This window comes from Styela clava, chromosome 12 (assembly GCF_964204865.1).
Source record: "Styela clava chromosome 12, kaStyClav1.hap1.2, whole genome shotgun sequence".
NCBI classification, from domain to species: Eukaryota; Metazoa; Chordata; class Ascidiacea; order Stolidobranchia; family Styelidae; genus Styela; species Styela clava.
In genome coordinates, this window is record NC_135261.1 from 12,142,936 (window position 1) to 12,160,113 (window position 17,178).

The window sequence follows — 17,178 nt, forward strand, 5'->3', positions numbered from 1 at the left end:
TTCTGTTATTTCGTTTACTATAAGTTTTCAGTAATTTATATATAATAATAATATGACAAATACTACGTCAAACTAATAAAATTAATTTACGTTAGATTTTGTTCAGTAAAATGTATAGCGAGAGCTCCCCTCGAAGAAATGAGAGCGCGTCTTTCTGCTTTAAATGTATATGTTGCAGTGAACTAACAAACACGTAGCTTATATAATACACGAACACGCACAGAAAGTGTCAGCAAGTAAAATTTACAATGGAATGTAGTTATTATTAAACGCGGTCGGTATTAAAGAAAAGAAAATTGTGAACAAACTTTTATTTTAGAAGAAATGGGAAACAATATATTAGATAAACACACAAGTGGTTGTTGTTGAAAATTGTACCCGGGTTGTATCTTCGGAAAAATTGGTAATAGCTTTGAGCATGAACCTCCGTTACAGAATTCTTACAATAAATGATTCGGCAGCTGTTCGTAAACTTTTGGAAGAACAGTATATTCCTACAAATCATCTTGTAAAACACATTGGAATAGGAAATGATGAACTACGGGATGAATACTATTCACGGGTCGAAGTAAATATCATTTCGCCATGGACGTTTAAATTTGTTTGAGACCACTTGCGGCCGTCTTCGGTAGCTGACATATATATGTGTGTGTGTGTGTGTTTGTTAATAACGCTGTAATTGAGCTACGACTCAAGCCCGACATAAAAACGTTGGAATTGGATGGCCCAATATTTGATGTCCAGCTTGAGTTTACAAATGTTTCTAATGCATGTGTACACTTGACCTGGGAGGCATGTAGATCAGGGCTTCCCAAACTAGGGGCCGCGGCCCTCGAAGGGGCCGCGAAACGAATTTTAGGGGCCGCAAAGAGAACACCAAATTTACACAAAGTACTCTATCTGTTGTACTTTTAAAATTCAGGTTCAGTCTCATTTTCGGATTTTGCATTCATTTTCTCATTGCATATTTCACATATATTATTTATTCTGAATGTATTTTATTTTCTCATTATTGCAAATGATGTGTTTATGAATCAAATTCATTTTACCATTCTATGTTGTTCACTTTCTGTTACGTAGGGTCTATTGTTGCGTAACAGAAGAGTTGCAATTTCGTAGGCTGCGGTTTATTCATTTGCTGAAGCGAGATTATCGAACATGGGTGATTTTTTAGCATTTTAAAGAAAAACCAGGCAGGGATACGAAATAAAAGTTAACCTTTGCCTTTATTCATTAGGCCTACATGTTTATAAAACCCAAAAGGCATAAAGTACACATTAACGACGACAAAATTGTGTTTTTTTTTTGAGGCAGCATATGTTTTGTGTAGGTGCGCCTCAAGTTTCCCTGATAATTTGACGTCGCACAAACCGCTGCCTTGTGCTAAATTTGATCAATAAGAGTGAGTAACAATTCCGGATAAGAACCATGCCGTCGGTGGCCAGACATCGTAATTCATCATTTAGGCATGCATAAACAAACATTGAGCCACGGCTGGACTTTTTATGCAGCAAAAATCATTTGCACCCATTAACCTTAGTAAATATGTGCTTGTTTTTGTTATTGAGTAGGCCTACTTAAATTTGAGAATTAGCTGTGTCAATAAAATATTAAAAATACATATTTCGAACTGTTTAGCATTACGTGAACAAGGGCCGCGATAAATTTCAATTTATAAAATTTATGGGAAGCCCTGATGTATGACCATTTGTGTTGGTGGACCCGTGATTTTCAATTGTTGATGAAACTGTTTATGCACTTTAGCCATTTTTGAGACAAGGAAATTCACTCGGGGCGTTCGATGAATCAGATCAATTAGTTGCAGTTGTTGTTAATGTTGAACATGAAGAAGAAAGAGAAAAACTATTTGATGAAAAAGCGCTGAAATCACAGGAAAATAAAAATAAAAGTGCTGTTTATCGGGTAAATATAAAATAATATTTCTAACATCAAGTTCTTTCAATGCCATCAATATATATTACATACGTTACGCTAATTGCATATGTAGTCAATTTACTAGGATCTCGTGGTGTAAAAGGTTGATTTATCCAAACTTTAATTAATGACAACAATGAATCTTCTATGAACATTATTGTTTAGAGAAAGGGAGAGATGAAATGGAAAACAATTAAAGCCTATTCATTTTATACCGATTATATTTAGTCTCGTATTTTTCACTAAAATATATTTACCGGGCATGAAGTTTATTCATATATTTTTGGATGTCTCCATAGCTAATCAAACAACTCGGAAAGGATGATCTACCTGTCATTTTAGGAACAACTGAGTACTGGGAGCTGAAAATGGCAACAGTCCATCCAAAATATCGTCGATCGGGAGTGGTGAATGAATTGATTCGAAGGTAAGCGTATATATCATTCGTACATATTATTCACTTCTATGCAACTATAAAATTGGAAGATTATAGAAAAACAAAATTCAATCCCCTTAAACTTTGGCATTTTAGTTAGTTTTAATAATAAGAACTTGAAAAACGCAAACTACCACCGGTTTCTAGAATGTAGTTCGAAATTTTGGTTTTGGTGCTCTCATTTACATTATTGTAATTTATTTTCATTGTAGAACCATCGAACTTGCCAAGCTGAAAAATATAAAAAAACTAGTGGGTTCTCAAACTTACGAACAACCTCGAGATAATCCTCTCAGACTGTATGTTATAAAGCGGATTGAGTTGGGTGAATACATAGACTCCGTGACTGGAAAGAAGATATTTTCTGGATTGAAACCGCCGCATCATGTTCAAATATTGTACGGATATGATGTAGAAAAAGATGATGACACTTCTATACATCACAAAAGTCACCTTTAGTTCTAATCTTACGTTATTGTTGTACTTTCCAAGGTAATCCATATCACCCGGACATCAATTACTGTTTAACTAAACGTTAGTCTCTTAACCGACCTGTGTGCTTATGACTGTGTTCGTTGTATATTATTTTACATAGTTATTGATTTTGGGATTCGAAGTGGACCTATGAATTCTTTTGTTGTTGTTAGTATTCTTCTTATTGTTGGTATTGTTGTGAGAAAAATCGCTTTTTTTTTGACTACTGAACCAATTGCTTTGATTTTCAGTGATTGAAATGTGTTGTTGTTGCTAAGAGACTATTACATTTTTAGTTCAATATTTCTTTGAGTTTCTTGGGATTGGCTTGTATGTGTGAGATAGCGTCATCAAAATTAAAAATTGAGCATCTTGTGGCGGTTCCGTGTTTGCTTTCTTTGCTATATGGCATACCGGTATTGTTAAAGATTAGATTCCCGTACTACTTTGTTTTCATATATTTGTCGAGTTCATATATTTGAGCATTGCTTTATTGTTGTTTGTCAAACAGTGCATGTTTGTGTTCATATTTTTTGAAAGTAAACAGGTAAAATTCGTGCCACGATACATATACTGAAATACATAACTAGCTACAGTCTAGAACAGTGGTTCTCAAACTTCTTTAGTCTCAGAGCAAACCTCAAAGTTGTGAAGAGCCGCACACAAACAACGCAAGTTAAAATTGCAACAAAACTAGGCACGTATTTAAAATACCAAGTCATCGTAAGAACAACACACGTAACAACTAGGGCTGAGCAAAATTTTCGAACGAATCGAATAATAAAATATTCGAATGGCATTTCACTTACTTATGGCAGATTTTTAACCCCGCATGATTGGTGACATGTCATTAACCATTTCTTACATGACCCGAACATAAAATTGATTAAAAATAAATGTTAAAATGAGTTTTCCGCGTTTCCTCGCGAGAAAGGCGATTGTAGGTCGTTAGAAAACTCGATTTATATGTATAGCATGGATTTAAAAATGACCAGTCAAAGTTTTTACAAAAGCTGGTATAAGTTATCTGTATGAAAAACACGTATTAGCTTGTAACCAGATAGGAAATGTCATGTCCTACTCCATTTAAACCACATTGTATTAGCTCTTTAGGGATTCCCTCCATCCTTCGCCAAGTAATTTTTCGAATACGTAAACATTTTACTCGACCATGCATGGACGTTGAGCCAAGAGTAGATTGTAAAATCAATCGTGAATTTCGTTGTAACAATGCACACTGACTCGTTCACGAATTGTTGCGTCTATTATCATCGAAAATGATTACAATTGTTAAATTTTGAAGCATTTGGGCAGTAATAAATAATGCATGACATAATCAAAATCATAAGGTGAAGTGCTGAATTTGCAAATTCTGTAAATAAAATTGAGCATTACTCAGTAAGTGATTTAGCTATAATAACCGCCGGGGTGTTGTTTTGTTGAAAAAAAGTTAAAATGTGAAGGAATTAAATATAAATTTTTGTCTGACCCTCTATTAGTCACAAAGGCCTAGAAATGCCTTTATTGCCACTTTGTTTAATCGCTATTTTAAAACAACATTCAGGAGTCAAGCAATCGCAAATTTGCTAAGTTTATCTATCTAATACTAAAATAGCACGAACACCATAGAAAAGCATGAGAAACCCAATTATAATTTTAATAAATATCTGCATCTCGGTTACCGTTCACTGTGAGCAGGCACGGTTAATTTACAAGCGGTGATAAGTAAGATCAAAGCCAAGGCCGAGGATAAAACTCAGAATAAGATTAATTTGATTTTGATCAGTCATCAGTCCTTAATATCTTCAACAGCTGTCGCTGATGTGAACGCACGGGTATACTAGAAATTTAAAACTTCGATATCCGACGACCCCGTAAATGGCGGGAATATAGAATACCAACTTTAGGATATCACCGCCGAAACGATCGCGGTGACAAAGACAAACAACGATTATGATGAAATTAACCATTAACCAGTAAAAAAAACGCTTTATTGCCGACATTTCAATGTTTCTATCAATTTCTAAATGGAGTATTGACCTCCGACGTTTTGTACCCTGTTATGTATAAAAAAAATATATTCATTATTCGACTATCCGGTATTCGTTAAAAATATTCAAATTATTCGATTCGAGAAAATATTCGATTTTGTCCACCCTAACTAACAGCCTTTTAATTTGGTTTGGTTTTCTAATAAGTCAAAATTTGTTCTAAATAAGTTCTAAATTTGTCGAAGCGAGTCGTAATTGTGGAGGATGCAAAGTGCAGTAGCTGGTTGAGATGATCGGCAGATATTTCGGGATTTTCGATTACTGAAACAAAATTAAAATGCTCCAGAAATTAAAGCAATCATTGAGTTATTTGATTTATACATATTATTTGGAAATGCGACAAAAACTGAAAAATCCACGAAACGAGCCAGTGATTACAGCCATATCTAAAATCTCTCCAAATGAAAAGTGTGTGCATGAGTGGCTTCGTGAACGCTTACTGTTGCGTCACCATTGCATCTTGTAGATTGAACGCTACGCAAATAAACACGGGGATTCCATTCGACTAACATAACTAATAGACTTTCGCATTTTAATTTCAAGTCAATGATTTAATTTCAAGTCAATGATTATTTTTCAATGAAAAATTTCCCTTTGTAAGTAATTAATGTTTTTAGACGAGCTCTGCCGGAAGTCATCGTTTTGCAGCCAGATATTGTTTTTTCCCCTTTAATATAAATGACTAAATATCGGAGCAATCTAGTAAAGCGATCTAACAATCATGGAAAATATGCCGTACATCAGTAAGACATTTATCTGGTGCGTGTGACATCAAACTCACTGAGCGAGACGTCCATTTGGTAGCTACTACTTTTATGCCTGCCATTGAAATAGAATTAACTCGAATATATTTGCGTATTAGTCAAAAAATACATAATTTTGAAATTTCAATTCAAGAATAGGAAACATACGAAGTTATAGGAAATTGAAGGCAATGTAACGCGCACTTATTTACGTGTTTACTGTCTTTCTTTTATCGTTCTCGTACTCGTGTTAATTACCAAGATGCATTTCGTCACATTAAACAATCCGCTTAAATTTAATTAACCAATGAGGCTTATGGAGGCGACTTGTCTGTCACGTGTACATTGATACGGGTTATCGAGTCCCATATGACTTGGAGTCAATTGGGTAAAAGTTATTAAGTTAATGGCAACTTCTTTCCTACTTAGGTAGCTTTCATTGATTAATGAAAAAATGATTGAAAAAAATTAATGTTTCATAAGTCGTGGACGAGACGACAAAAACTTCCCAATCAAAAGCAACAAATACAAGAGAGCTATGCTCAATTATATAGACACGTCACAAGGTGTAGCTATTTTTTATTCTAACACATAAAAAACGAATCTCTTGAAGTCCACAGAAATTTTTGAAGTAAGTAAAAATAATAGCCTTCTGGCGAAACAATCAATCTTTCACCACTAAAAATTTCAAGCAATTGATCCAGTATTCGAAGAGAAAACCGATTTTATGATGACGAAGAAGAATGTCAACAAGAACAACAACATAATATCGAAACGATCGTTATGTACACTGACGCGTCCATTAATAACATTTTATGAATACGATCTACATTGGACTTTGTGTTACTGAATAAGTTCTGTCACACAGATTTTGTCGTAGTTTGCAACACAGAAATATGAAGCAAAATCAAGATATTTTGAGTACACGATGATATATCAATTATACAAGCGGTTGCAATAAATCTCGCTGTAATCTTGTGTATGAAGAATCGAGCCGTCACTCCTAACTTTATGACCAGTCAGATTAAACTATTTATACTGACATTTATTGTACGAGCCCTAATTCTTTGTGTATGAACCAAAGGTTACTAGTTAATTTTTAACCACGATGCTTATATTCCAGTCGATGACCGTCGTGTAGGCCTACTAGCAGTCCTCGAATCGCATTTAGTTCAAATTGAGTGGTTAAGCCGTTGTAGCATCATGAATATAATCATTACGATGGCCAATTGAGCATTACGCTAGGTCGTAGAATGATGTTCAGCGTTACCAATTACCAGTTGTGGTGAGTGCGAAATGTTATGCACATTAGTATATGAAAATAACTAGAAATTTAGGTAGATTTGATAAAAATAGCCTGAATCCGTTAAAGACAGAAGTTGAAACGTAATACTGATATATATCAGGGCAAATAAAAAATGACTCTTAAGACTACCAAATAAATCAATAATATTTCGTTCTTCAAATATAGCACATGATTTGAAAACAAAAACTACTAAGCGCTGTGTAACGTCTGTTGTTTTATCTACGTGTGGTTGCTGTTCAAAATTGTATTTTGACTTTAGGTAACGTGAAATAGCATGAAGCATGGATCTCAAATACAGAATTCTTACATTAGACGACTTGAAAGATGTTCGTCAACTTTTGGAAGACCATTATACTAACAAGTTTGCTCTCATGAAATACCTTGGAGTGGAAAATGACGATCTACGTGACACCTACTATTCGCGTGTTGGGGTTAATATTACATAGTTATATTCTTTTTACATTTTGTAGAACTATCGTGGTTGCAGAAGTTTTCTGTGCTTGCTGATTTGAGATTCTCCATTTCCATAAAGCTTATTAATTTGAACATCATATAAAATTTGAAATCACTAATTTACAAGAGTATATATTTAGTTGGCGCATGCAATTTTTTTCCTGCCAGTCTCTGTTCTCTTACCTGGTTCAATAAAAACTGTTTACTATTGTATATAAAACATGTGTCATATTCGTGGAATAGATCCTTAAGTATTATTCTTTGTTTCGATGTCAACGTGATTTTCCACTGTTTATGAAATTATTTATAATTTAGCCATTTCTAAAACAAGAAAACTCATTTGGAGGATTTGATGAAACGAAGCAATTACTTGCAGTTATTGTTAATGTTAAATATGAGGAAAACGAAAAAATGAATTTTGAAAAGGTGTTGAAATCACAGGGAAACAAAAAGATAGATGCAATTGTTCGGGTAAATATTAAATATTACTTCTATCATACCGCTTTTCTCCGTGCCATGTTGATAATCCCCAATAAGGTTTCACGATTTTGCCATTTACAAAGAACAGACCTGTTTAAATTTATGTAATAACTTATATCTTGTCGCCTAGAATTCGGTCAATAATATTCAGTGGTTATGATATTAATAAAACTTTTCTAACGTCTCCATAGCTAATGAAACATCTCGGTAAAGATGAACTACCCGCCATTTTGAGAACTACTGAGTATTGGGAGATGAAGATGATAACAGTTCATCCAAAATATCGTCGCTCGGGAGTGGTAAAGGAATTGATTCGAAAGTAAGTCCAAATGCCATAGTTGTATACCATTTTATAGATCAATAAAAACAAAAGATGTCAGAAAACAAAGATGCAATTGCGTTTCAATTCGACATTACATTTTACTGCATAAGAAATCGAATGGGCATATATTCTGAAATTTACATATTAAAAAGAGCTATCTTTACTTTAGTGTTCTCTTCCATAGAAATATCATTTATTTATATTGTAGAACCATCGAACTTGCAAAGCGGAAAAATATTGAAAAACTTGTGTGTTTCCAAACTTACGAACAACCACCAGATAATCCTCTTGGATTGTATGTTATAAAACGAATTCAACTGAGCGAATACACAGACTCCGTAACTGGGAAAAAGATATTTTCTGGATTGAATCCACCAAACCACGTTCAAATTATGTACGGATATAATGTACAAGAAAATAATAATACCACTTCTGAACATTTCACAGATGTCACAAGTACGTCATCTAATATTCGATAAATTTACAAGAGGGCTTCGTCAATCAGATGACTAGTGGAATATTTCGTGGCGCCTTGTTAACTGGGGATGTCCGTTTTAGTAAATTGTTAAATGTCCTAATCTTGTTTCTCGCTTTATTGGTTGGTTGCACCACGAAAATAAATATCTGCACTCATTAACATTCACTTGAAATTTTAATTTTTTGTTGCACTCACTGCTCAATCGCATTAGAATGTAAGCGTATAACTAATTAGAACAAATGGCTTTTATGGCGGAACTATATTTCGCCCTTTTTTTGTTTTTATCTGTTTATATTTTTTGGGTCGTGTGTAGAATCGTGGTTTTAACAAATATATTTTTCAATTAACTAAATTTCGTTTTTCTCGGCTAAATCCGAGTACCTCTGCCAACGTGACATTGTTTAGGACTACTCCTATTTTGTTGTTGATCGGACTACTGTTAGGTTGGTCCTAATTTTTTCGTTAATTTATTCTTCTGGAATTTCTAAAAAATGAAATAGAGAATTTCAAGAAAAGTGAGGTGGTGGTTTAGAGCAAAGATAAATGCGTTGGTGAGACTATATAAAGAAATGCTATGCTGCCGATGACATCATATGCTATAACATGAATGTCGTTTTGAATGGCATATCTGTACTTTTTCTAATTGTTTTTCGGAGTGCTCCTGGACTGCTAAAGAAGGTGAGCTAGCTTTAAAGGTGATAACTCTTCTGCCTATTATGTTTGTTTTCAAAGCTTTACTTCACATTAGTTGTTGAGTAATATGGTATCTCGTATAAAAACGAGTAGTAACTGTGATCTATCATAAAGAAGTTTAAGTTTTCTGATCCAAGGTTCGTATGAAGATAGAAGTACACGGTATAGTGACGGTACCACATTACCACACCTGAGAAATGTGAAAGATAGCTAATTAGTTATAGGTTGGTTATGGCTATAGTTCTACCTACATCTAAAATATCTTGGGTTCAAATGGCCATTCTCTCGAAAGTAAGTTGAGTACTATTACTTAGTACGAACACACAATGTACGCGATTGCAGTAAACACTCGCTGTTAAAAGTTTGTTTTGGAGTCTAATCGCCGCCCCGGGCTTGGATCAGTGCGATTTTGTTTCAAACTGATGTCTACAATGATTATTTACACTGACATTTATATTAAGTATAAGCGTCATGCCATAAGTCCAAGCTGGAACCTTCTGGTTAATTTTTAACCATGGCTTATTTAATAAACTGCACAATTCAGTGTTGTGGTTTTTGGGTCACATCAGTCATGCTTACGGATAGTATCTACAGCGCAATGGCAGAATTAGCAAATGTTCGAGTCAAAAAATGATGTTTACGAATTAAGCAATTTTTTAAAGTGTAATATGCAACGATTAAATTTTTTTTAGCCTAGCCTCTAAAAATACGCTTTTGTGGAGAAACTCGTACTGCATTCTAAATATTGACTCATATATTTTCTATCCATTTTTCAAAACGCTGGTATTGCAAATACTAAAATAGAATTGAGTATTAGTATTTATTGGTTTCAAGGTAAAAAAAATTTACCTTAAAATTGACAACAATTTTCATATTTGCACGAATATATATATAATATATATATTTTACGGAATTTTTTCCATTGGCGACGCTTCACGTTGGAGGATATTATGGAACAGCAGAAGATTCTCTCTCTTATCATACCGGACAAAAATTTTCGACACCGGACCAAGATAACGATCCCCATTCAGCTAACTGCGCTGCGCGTCATAGAGGTGCGTGGTGGTATCACAGTTGTCACATATCCAATCTTAATGGAGAATACGCAAAAACTGTTGGAAAGTACATTACCAAAGGTAACGCATATGGAATCGAATGGCATCGCTGGAATAATGCTTACTATACTATTCAATGAAATCTGTAGAAATGAAGTTTCGACCAGCTTATTGAGAATACAGCAGGGTTCCACTTTTTGGGTACAGATTAAGCTGCGGGCTACCAGTTCAATGTACACTTCTAAAAAAGTCAGTTGCTCGATTAAGCTTCAATTATTGATGTAATTACCGGTAATTAGTGAAGTATAGACAATAATAAACTTTAGGATTCTTCAGGAAATCAAACGCATATCACAATGTTGCAAATGTATTTCTATCAATAACATTTGTATTTCAAAACTGAGTGTTTTTAAATTGATTTCAACACTCTGCACAAGTCTAAGATAAAATGGACTTGACAGTTGTACTATCAAATGTTGCAGAGTAGCCTATTATACTCCGACGTGTAACTTGACACTGTCACTCTGAGCGAGTCTTGCAGATTTTCATCAGTGAGGCGTGTTCCATGTTTGTTCCTGGTGGAGTGAGTCGCGGCGCTATGGCCCATCGTGTTAAGCGTTAGGTTCGCAGGTTCGAATCCCATGCGGGGATAGTTATGTGCGAAAGGATTGCTGGACTCCTCGTCGCCGTATAGGGTGGTTCACGTAACCGCTGGTCGGTTAAGGCTTCCGTCGCCATCAAGTCCAGGCTTCCGGAAACAAATAACTAACTAATCCCATACCCGACATCGAATGGTCACCGACGAGAAGCCGTGGTTCGTCATATGGTTAAGCCGTCCTATCGGCTATCTTTTCCCCGGGATAAATATGTAAATCTCCTCCTATCCTGAGTTTATGTCAAAAATGTTGATTCGAAAGGATAGATTGAAACAAACGATGGTTTCGTAAAATAGGATTGCTGATGATTTGAATCGCGAGATTTTCTGTCCTTACTGTGCTGACCAGTTGGTAGTTAGCGCGGAAGCTTTCGTGACAAGATGTGAAATATCTCTCAGCTTTGCCGTCGCTAAAATCGCCCCACTAATGAGACACACGCAGGCTGTTTTCATGGTGGTAAAAATATATCCACCTCCCATTCATCGTGAAAATGATGGATTTTTCCTTGGAATCAATAATTGTATTATTACTGCTCCGCTAACCAACGGACAAGAAAAAGCGCGGGTTTGTGGAAAGTGATCTCAGTGTGATGTCATAATTGGAAGAGTGTTAATTGACCCGTCACATGACTGAGGTCAAATAAAAATAATGTTGATGGTTGCAAAAATTAATATAGTGTTATTTCTAGTTCCCATATAAGTGTGATTTATACTAAAATAGCAGGACAAAATTTAATTGATGTAGCTTACTTATAAGAGCCGTTATTTAGCTTAGTTTGGAACAGACCTGCGGGCGACTCATATGGTCTTTGCGGGCGACTTGGTGCCCGCGGGCAACGCGTTGGTGACCCCTGGAATACAGTATGCCTCATTTATCATACTTTACCGTAATAGAAATAAATTTACTGGCCAATTTTCAATTTCTACAATGTGACTATACGTAATTTGTTTTTCATCTTTTTTCACATACTCACATGTATTTTCTCCTTATTCTGTTCAAAATGAGTCAAATTTCTTGTCCAATGTTTCTTTGTCCTAATATTAGAAGCGTCACTGCCGTCGACAAGTCAAGATTCTATTTCACACTTGTGCTGTGAATAAGAAGACAACGCAAATATATGGAAGAATGCGCCAAAAATATATTATATAATCTATATACAACGAACCCATGATGACGGTCAAATGATATAATGGCGAAATAAAACATATATTATACTTCTCATTTTGGTGCTTCGGTATGAGGTGGTGTCCGGGTCGTATTTATCATTAGGCAGTGATTTTGGCTTTTTTAAAACACGTTTGGCGTCAGAATTTCCGTTTTTGATGTTCATTCTACTGTCTATTATTAAAATAATTTAAAATACAATACAGAAATTTATTGTGCAACAATAGCAAGCTCAGCTACTCAACATTTATATTTTCCCTTAAACACAATCATTCAACAAGAAGCCAACAATGACATACATGTGCTATCGATTAGGTTGAACTATGTATGTCTGAGGAAGTCTGACCTTGGTCAGACGAAACGTTACAGAAATTTATTTGTGTTAGTGTGCAGCAAGACTATTGAATCACTCAGAATGACATAACAATTGAAGTTTTTGCAGCGGCTCAGAAAGAATTTCCGTTTTGCTTTTTCTTGTTTTTTTACGTTCATTCTACTGTCCATTATTAAAATAATTTAAAATACAATACAGAAATTTATTGTGCAACAATAGCAAGCTCAGCTACTCAACATTTATATTTTCCCTTAAACACAATCATTCAAAAAGAAGCCAACAATGACATACATGTGCTATCGATTAGGTTGAACTACGAGGAAGTCTGACCTTGGTCAGACGAAACGTTACAGAGATATATTTGTGTTATTGCGCAGCAAGACTATTGAATCATAGATTTTGTTTAGTAAAATGTATAGCGAGAGCTCCCCTTGACGAAATGAGAGCGCATCCTTCTGCTTCATATGTAGGCCTATATGCTACAGTGAACTTACAAACACGTAGCTAAGTAATGCACGAAGACGCACAGAAAGTGTCAGCAAGTAAAATTTACAATGGAATGTAGTTATTATTAAACGCGGTCGGTATTAAAGAAAATAAAATTGTGAACAAACTTTTATTTTAAAAGAAATGGGAAAAAATATATTAGATAAACACACAAGTGGTTGTTGTTGAAAATTGTAACCGCGTTGTATCTTGGGAAAAATTGGTAATAGCTTCAAGCATGGACCTCCGTTACAGAATTCTCACAATAAATGATTCGGCAGCTGTTCGTAAACTTTTGGAAGAACAGTACACTCTTACAAATCATCTTGTAACACACCTTGAAATAGGAAATAATGAACTACGGGATGAATACTATTCACGGGTCGAGGTAAATATCATTTCGCTATGAACGTTTAAATTTGTTTGAGAACACTTGCGGTCGTCTTCGGTAGCTGACGTATATATATATATATATATATATATGCGTGTGTGTGTGTGTGTGTGTGTGTGTGTGTTTGTTAATAACGTTGTAATTGAGCTGGGACTCAAGTCCGACTTAAAAACGTTGGGATTGGATGGCCCAATATTTGATTCAAAACTCGATTTAATGTCCAGCTTGATTTTACAAATGTTTCTAATGCATGTGTACACTTGACCTGCGATGCATGTAGATGACCATTTGTGTTGGTGGCCCCGTGATTTTCAATTTTTGATGAAACTGTTTATGCACTTTAGCCATTTCTGAAACAAGGAAATTCACTCGGGGCGTTTGATGAACTAGAGCAATTAGTTGCAGTTGTTGTTAATGTTAAACATGAAGAAGAAAGAGAAAAACTGTTTAATGAAAAAGCGCTGGAATCATAGGAACTTACAAATATAAGTGCTGTTAAACGGGTAAATATAAAAAAATATTTCTAACATCAAGTTTTGTGTGTAAAAGGTTGATTTATCCAAACTTTAATTAATGACAACAATGAATCTTCTATGAACATTATTTTTTAGAGAAATGGACAACAATTAAAACCTATTTATTTTATACCGATTATATTTAGTCTCGTATTTTTCACTAAAATATATTTACCGGGCATAAATTTTATTCATATACTTTTGGATGTCTCCATAGCTGATCAAACAACTCGGAAAGGATGATCTACCTGTCATTTTAGGAACAACTGAGTACTGGGAGCTGAAAATGGCAACAGTTCATCCAAAATATCGTCGATCGGGAGTGATAAAAGAATTGATTAGAAGGTAAGCGTATATACCATTTGTACATATTATTCACTTCTATGCAACTATAAAATAGGAAGAATATAGAAAAACAAAATTCAATCCCCTTCAACTTTGGCATTTTAGTTAGGTCTAATAATAAGAACTTGAAAAAGGCAAACTACCACCGGTTTCTAGAATGTATATAATTGATAATCGAAATTTTGGTTTTAGTGCTCTCTTTTACATTATTGTAATTTATTTTCATTGTAGAACCATCGAACTTGCCAAGCGGAAAAATATTGAGAAACTAGTGGGTTTTCTAACTTACGAACAACCACGCGATAATCCTCTTGGACTGTATGTTATAAAGCGGATTGAGTTGTGTGAATACATAGATTCCGTGACTGGAAAGAAGATCTTTTCTGGATTGAAACCGCCGCATCATGTTCAAATATTGTACGGATATGATGTAGAAAAAGTTAATGACACTTCTATACATCACAAAAGTCACATTTAGTTCTAATCTTACGTTAGTGTTGTACTTTTCAAATAATCCATATCACCCGGACATCAATTTGCTCAATTAATACTGTCTAAACGTCTGAAACGTTAGTCTCTTAACCGACCTGTGTGCTTATGACTGTGTTCGTTGTATATTATTTCACATATGTATTGATTTTGAGATACGAAGTTAACTATAGATCGTTTTGCTGTTGTTGGTATTCTCCTTATTGTTGGTATTGTTGTGAAAAAAATCGCTTTTCTTTTTGACTACTGAACCAATTGCTTTGATTTTGAAATGTGTTGTTGTTGCTAAAAGACTATTACTTTTTTAGTTCAATATTGCTTTGAGTTTCTTTGGATTCGCTTGTTTGTGTGAGATGGCGTCATCAAAATTAAAAATTGAGCACTCTGTGGCGATTCCGTGTTCGCGTTCTTTGCGGTATGGTAGTCAGTTGAGGTCGAAAAGACTGCGGTAGCCTACCGATATTGTGAAAGATTAGATACCCGTACTATCTCGTTTTGGCTTTGGTGTTCAAATACTTGCAAATTGATTTCTTGTTTTTTGTCAGACAGTAGCCTACATGTTTGTGTTTCATACTTGTTGAACAAAAACAGGTAAAGCGGGAGCTACAATAAATCTACTTTCATTTAAAAGTCAACTACCTGTGTACCAACCCACATAACTCATGTATATAACATATCACTTTCTGTAAATTATCTCAAGTATATCTATACTGGCTAATTTTGAATTAGTATTCAAAAAGAGTTAAATGGGTATACAATGAGATATATATGTATATAATGAACGGCGCTTCTTTGAATCTTGATTGCTCTTTTCTACAGTTTGTATTACAAGAACATGGATTGGTGCTTTAGAGTCAATGTCCCATACTGTGATATATAATTAGCTACTACAGTCTGGAATCTAAATCGCGAGGTTTGCACACTTACGCTCTTTTGGAATGCATCGTTTCGCAGCTGGTAGGCTATTGTATTTATTGTTGTTGATATATATGACTAAATATCGGAGCAATCGAGCAATCTTGGAAAGCATGTCATATATCAGTAAGACATTTGTCTGGTCCGTGTGACATCATACTCACTGAGTGAGATGTTCATTTGATACCTTTTATGCCTGTCATTTTAGGTTTAGGCTGTTGATGGGCGCCAGATGCTTCCTGTCACTCCTTTGCTCCTGTTTTTTTTTATTGACATTAGCTGCTGCCTTGGTTTCTTTCACATTCCCGTAATACATAAAAGAATTAACTTGAATATATATGCGTATTAATCAGAAAATACAAAATTTTGATATTTCAATCCAAGATTAGGAAACATACGAAGTTATTCGAATTGAAGGCAATGTAACGCGCACTCATTTATATGTTAACTGCTTTTCGTTCTGGTACTCGTGTTAACAAGATGCATTTTATCACATTAATCAATCCGCTTAAATTCAGTTAACTTTAACCGATGAGGCTTATGGAGGTGACTTGTCTGTCAAATGCACATTGGTACGGGTTATCGAGTCCCATATGACTTAGATTCAATTGGGGAAAAGTTATAAAGTGAACGGAATCTTCTTACCTACTTAGGTAGATTTTATTAAATAATGTGAAATTGATTAAAAAAATCTAATGTTTCATAAGTCGTGGAATAGACGACAAAAACTTCCCAAACAAAAACAACAAATACAAGAGAGCTCTGCTCAAATATATGGACAAGTCACAAGGTGTCGATATTTTTTTATTTTTTACACATAGAAAACGAATCTCTTGAAATTTTTGAAATAAAATAAGTAAAAGTAATAGCCTTCTGGCAAAATAATTAATCTTTCACCACTAAAAATTTCAAAGCAATTGGTCCAGTGTTCGAGGAGAAAAGCGATTTTATGGTGACGAAGAATTAAAAACTGACAAATAACATTGTAACTCGCAAAACTAAGAAAACGAAGCTGCTTGAACATCTGTCTGAGCGGCTGCAAAAACTTCAGTTGTTATGTCATTTTAAGTGATTCAATAGTCTTGCTGCACACTAAGACAAATATATCTCTATAACGTTTCGTCTGACCAAGGTCGACTTCCTCAGACATACATAAGAAAACGAAGCTGATTGAACATCTGTCTGAGCGGCTGCAAAAACTTCAGTTGTTATGTCATTTTAAGTGATTCAATAGTCTTGCTGCACACTTAGACAAATATATCTCTATAACGTTTCGTCTGACCAAGGTCAGACTTCCTCAGACATATATAGTTCAACCTAATCGATAGCACATGTATGTCATTGTTGGCTTCTTGTTGATTGATTGTGGTTAAAGGGAAAATTTAAATGTTTAGTAGCTGAGCTTGCTATTGTTGCACAATAAATACCTGTATTTTATTTTAAATTATTTTAATAAT

General features: G+C 34.7%; 3 protein-coding genes across 4 annotated transcripts; all 3 read left to right on the top strand.

Moving 5' to 3' along the window:
* The first annotated feature begins 60 nt into the window (after nucleotides 1-60).
* On the top strand, nucleotides 61-3,325 carry LOC120330407 (uncharacterized). Its single transcript, XM_078118892.1, has 4 exons — nucleotides 61-568; nucleotides 1,765-1,923; nucleotides 2,235-2,362; nucleotides 2,584-3,325. The coding sequence occupies exons 1-4, from the start codon at nucleotides 419-421 to the stop codon at nucleotides 2,828-2,830; spliced, it is 684 nt and encodes a 227-aa protein (XP_077975018.1). The 5' UTR covers nucleotides 61-418; the 3' UTR covers nucleotides 2,831-3,325.
* A 3,468-nt stretch (nucleotides 3,326-6,793) lies between these two features.
* On the top strand, nucleotides 6,794-11,310 carry LOC120330012 (uncharacterized). 2 transcript variants are annotated; one of them, XM_039396826.2, is made up of 5 exons: nucleotides 6,794-6,924; nucleotides 7,205-7,376; nucleotides 7,714-7,869; nucleotides 8,070-8,197; nucleotides 8,409-11,310. In XM_039396826.2, the coding sequence occupies exons 2-5, from the start codon at nucleotides 7,227-7,229 to the stop codon at nucleotides 8,677-8,679; spliced, it is 705 nt and encodes a 234-aa protein (XP_039252760.2). In that variant the 5' UTR covers nucleotides 6,794-6,924; nucleotides 7,205-7,226; the 3' UTR covers nucleotides 8,680-11,310. The 2 variants fall into 2 exon arrangements, with proteins under 2 accessions (XP_039252760.2, XP_077974891.1); XM_078118765.1 differs by having other exon boundaries at nucleotides 6,809-7,376.
* A 1,913-nt stretch (nucleotides 11,311-13,223) lies between these two features.
* Nucleotides 13,224-15,300, top strand: LOC120330138 (uncharacterized). Its single transcript, XM_039396981.2, has 4 exons — nucleotides 13,224-13,454; nucleotides 13,802-13,960; nucleotides 14,190-14,317; nucleotides 14,549-15,300. Exons 3-4 carry the CDS (start codon nucleotides 14,259-14,261, stop codon nucleotides 14,793-14,795), a joined length of 306 nt encoding a protein of 101 aa, XP_039252915.2. The 5' UTR covers nucleotides 13,224-13,454; nucleotides 13,802-13,960; nucleotides 14,190-14,258; the 3' UTR covers nucleotides 14,796-15,300.
* The last annotated feature ends 1,878 nt before the right edge of the window (nucleotides 15,301-17,178 follow it).

Excerpts from the sequence above, each read along its gene's own strand:
- LOC120330407 (XM_078118892.1), top strand. The coding sequence starts at position 419 with ATGAACCTCCGTTACAGAATTCTTACAATAAATGATTCGGCAGCTGTT. Across the intron at positions 569-1,764 it reads AATACTATTCACGGGTCGAA|CCATTTTTGAGACAAGGAAA; the intron begins GTAAATATCATT and ends TATGCACTTTAG. Across the intron at positions 1,924-2,234 it reads ATAAAAGTGCTGTTTATCGG|CTAATCAAACAACTCGGAAA; the intron begins GTAAATATAAAA and ends ATGTCTCCATAG.
- LOC120330012 (XM_039396826.2), top strand. The coding sequence starts at position 7,227 with ATGGATCTCAAATACAGAATTCTTACATTAGACGACTTGAAAGATGTT. Across the intron at positions 7,870-8,069 it reads AGATAGATGCAATTGTTCGG|CTAATGAAACATCTCGGTAA; the intron begins GTAAATATTAAA and ends ACGTCTCCATAG. Across the intron at positions 8,198-8,408 it reads GTAAAGGAATTGATTCGAAA|AACCATCGAACTTGCAAAGC; the intron begins GTAAGTCCAAAT and ends TTTATATTGTAG.
- LOC120330138 (XM_039396981.2), top strand. The coding sequence starts at position 14,259 with ATGGCAACAGTTCATCCAAAATATCGTCGATCGGGAGTGATAAAAGAA. Across the intron at positions 14,318-14,548 it reads ATAAAAGAATTGATTAGAAG|AACCATCGAACTTGCCAAGC; the intron begins GTAAGCGTATAT and ends TTTTCATTGTAG.